Source organism: Condylura cristata, unplaced genomic scaffold (assembly GCF_000260355.1).
Source record: "Condylura cristata isolate star-nosed mole 26May11 unplaced genomic scaffold, ConCri1.0 scaffold00009, whole genome shotgun sequence".
Classification (NCBI taxonomy): Eukaryota; Metazoa; Chordata; class Mammalia; order Eulipotyphla; family Talpidae; genus Condylura; species Condylura cristata.
Window position 1 is genome coordinate 683731 of NW_004567110.1, and position 1064 is coordinate 684794.

The 1064-nt window shown below is 68.0% G+C and overlaps 1 protein-coding gene across 1 annotated transcript in view; it reads left to right on the forward strand.

The window, feature by feature from the left end:
* Positions 1-1064, forward strand: part of SLC7A5 (solute carrier family 7 (amino acid transporter light chain, L system), member 5) — a gene marked incomplete at its 5' end in the record, with an annotated part of 15086 nt that overhangs the window by 9932 nt on the left and 4090 nt on the right. Inside the window, 2 exons of the mRNA XM_012722859.1 lie at positions 108-213; positions 841-885. Coding sequence (XP_012578313.1) covers positions 108-213; positions 841-885 — 151 coding nt within the window. The remainder of the gene's footprint in view (positions 1-107; positions 214-840; positions 886-1064) is intronic.

Here is a 1064-nt window from a genome sequence, read left to right on the forward strand (position 1 = left end):
CGTTTGTTTGTTACCGCGTCTTGCTCGGAGCATTCCGGGGCCGGGGGCGTGGTCCCGGCGCTGCTCTCTGACCCCGCATGCCTTTCTGTTTGTGTGGCCTTTGCCAGGTGACGTCCTCAATCTGGACCCCAGACGCTCCTTTGCAGGCACTAAGCTGGACGTGGGCAACATCGTGCTGGCCTTGTACAGCGGCCTCTTCGCCTACGGGGGATGGTGGGTTCCACACGGGCGTGGGGGTGGCGCTGAGCACCCAGAAGTCTGAATCTCAGCCACCCTTCCCGAGATTCCCAAAGAGCCCGGCCCCTGGGCAGTGGCCCCTCACCGCAGGCGGCAGTGGCTGGGCCAGCTGGCCTGCAGGCACTGCCCACCCACTGCAGTGGAAGCCGGCCACCGGCCCTCCACCTGGTCTCTGGCTCCGGTCCCCACTCTCAGGCCAGCTGCCCAGGGCCTGAGGGCAATGCCTGGCGGGCAGGTCGGGATGGACAGGGCCACCTGAGCCTGGAGGGCCCGGATGTGCCCACAGGTCCCGCAGACCCTGGGTATCAGTCCCCCGTGCGGCCTTGAGCCCTGCGCTCCCGGGCTGGGGTGGGAGTCGGCCCCGGCCAGGCTATGCGTTTGCCTCAGAGACGGTGCTGTCTGCCCCCGCGCGCAGAGCCTGGTGAGGGGCGGCCTGGCTTGTGGCCGTGGCTTCCGTGTGTCGCTGCCCCCGAGGACCCGGGGTGGTGGGCGAGGGTCCCTCTGCAGCAGCCCAGAGCAGCCAGGAGGGCCTGTGGGGCCCGCCTTCCTCCCCGCCTCCGAGGGCGGGAGGGGCGCACAGCTAAACTCTGCTCTGCATTCCAGGAATTACTTGAATTTTGTCACTGAGGAGATGATCAACCCCTACAGGTATGCTTGCGCGCTTTCTCCTCATCTTTACGTGGGAGCGGAGGGGCCCCTCTGCCCAGAGCCGTCCTGGGCCAGCCCAGCTGCGTGCAGGCCTTGGGGGGGGGTGCGGGCTGAGGTGCAGGCTGGATTCTGGCCCAGACCTGCCGCACAGAGCGGTGGGGCCCGGAACAGCGTGTTCC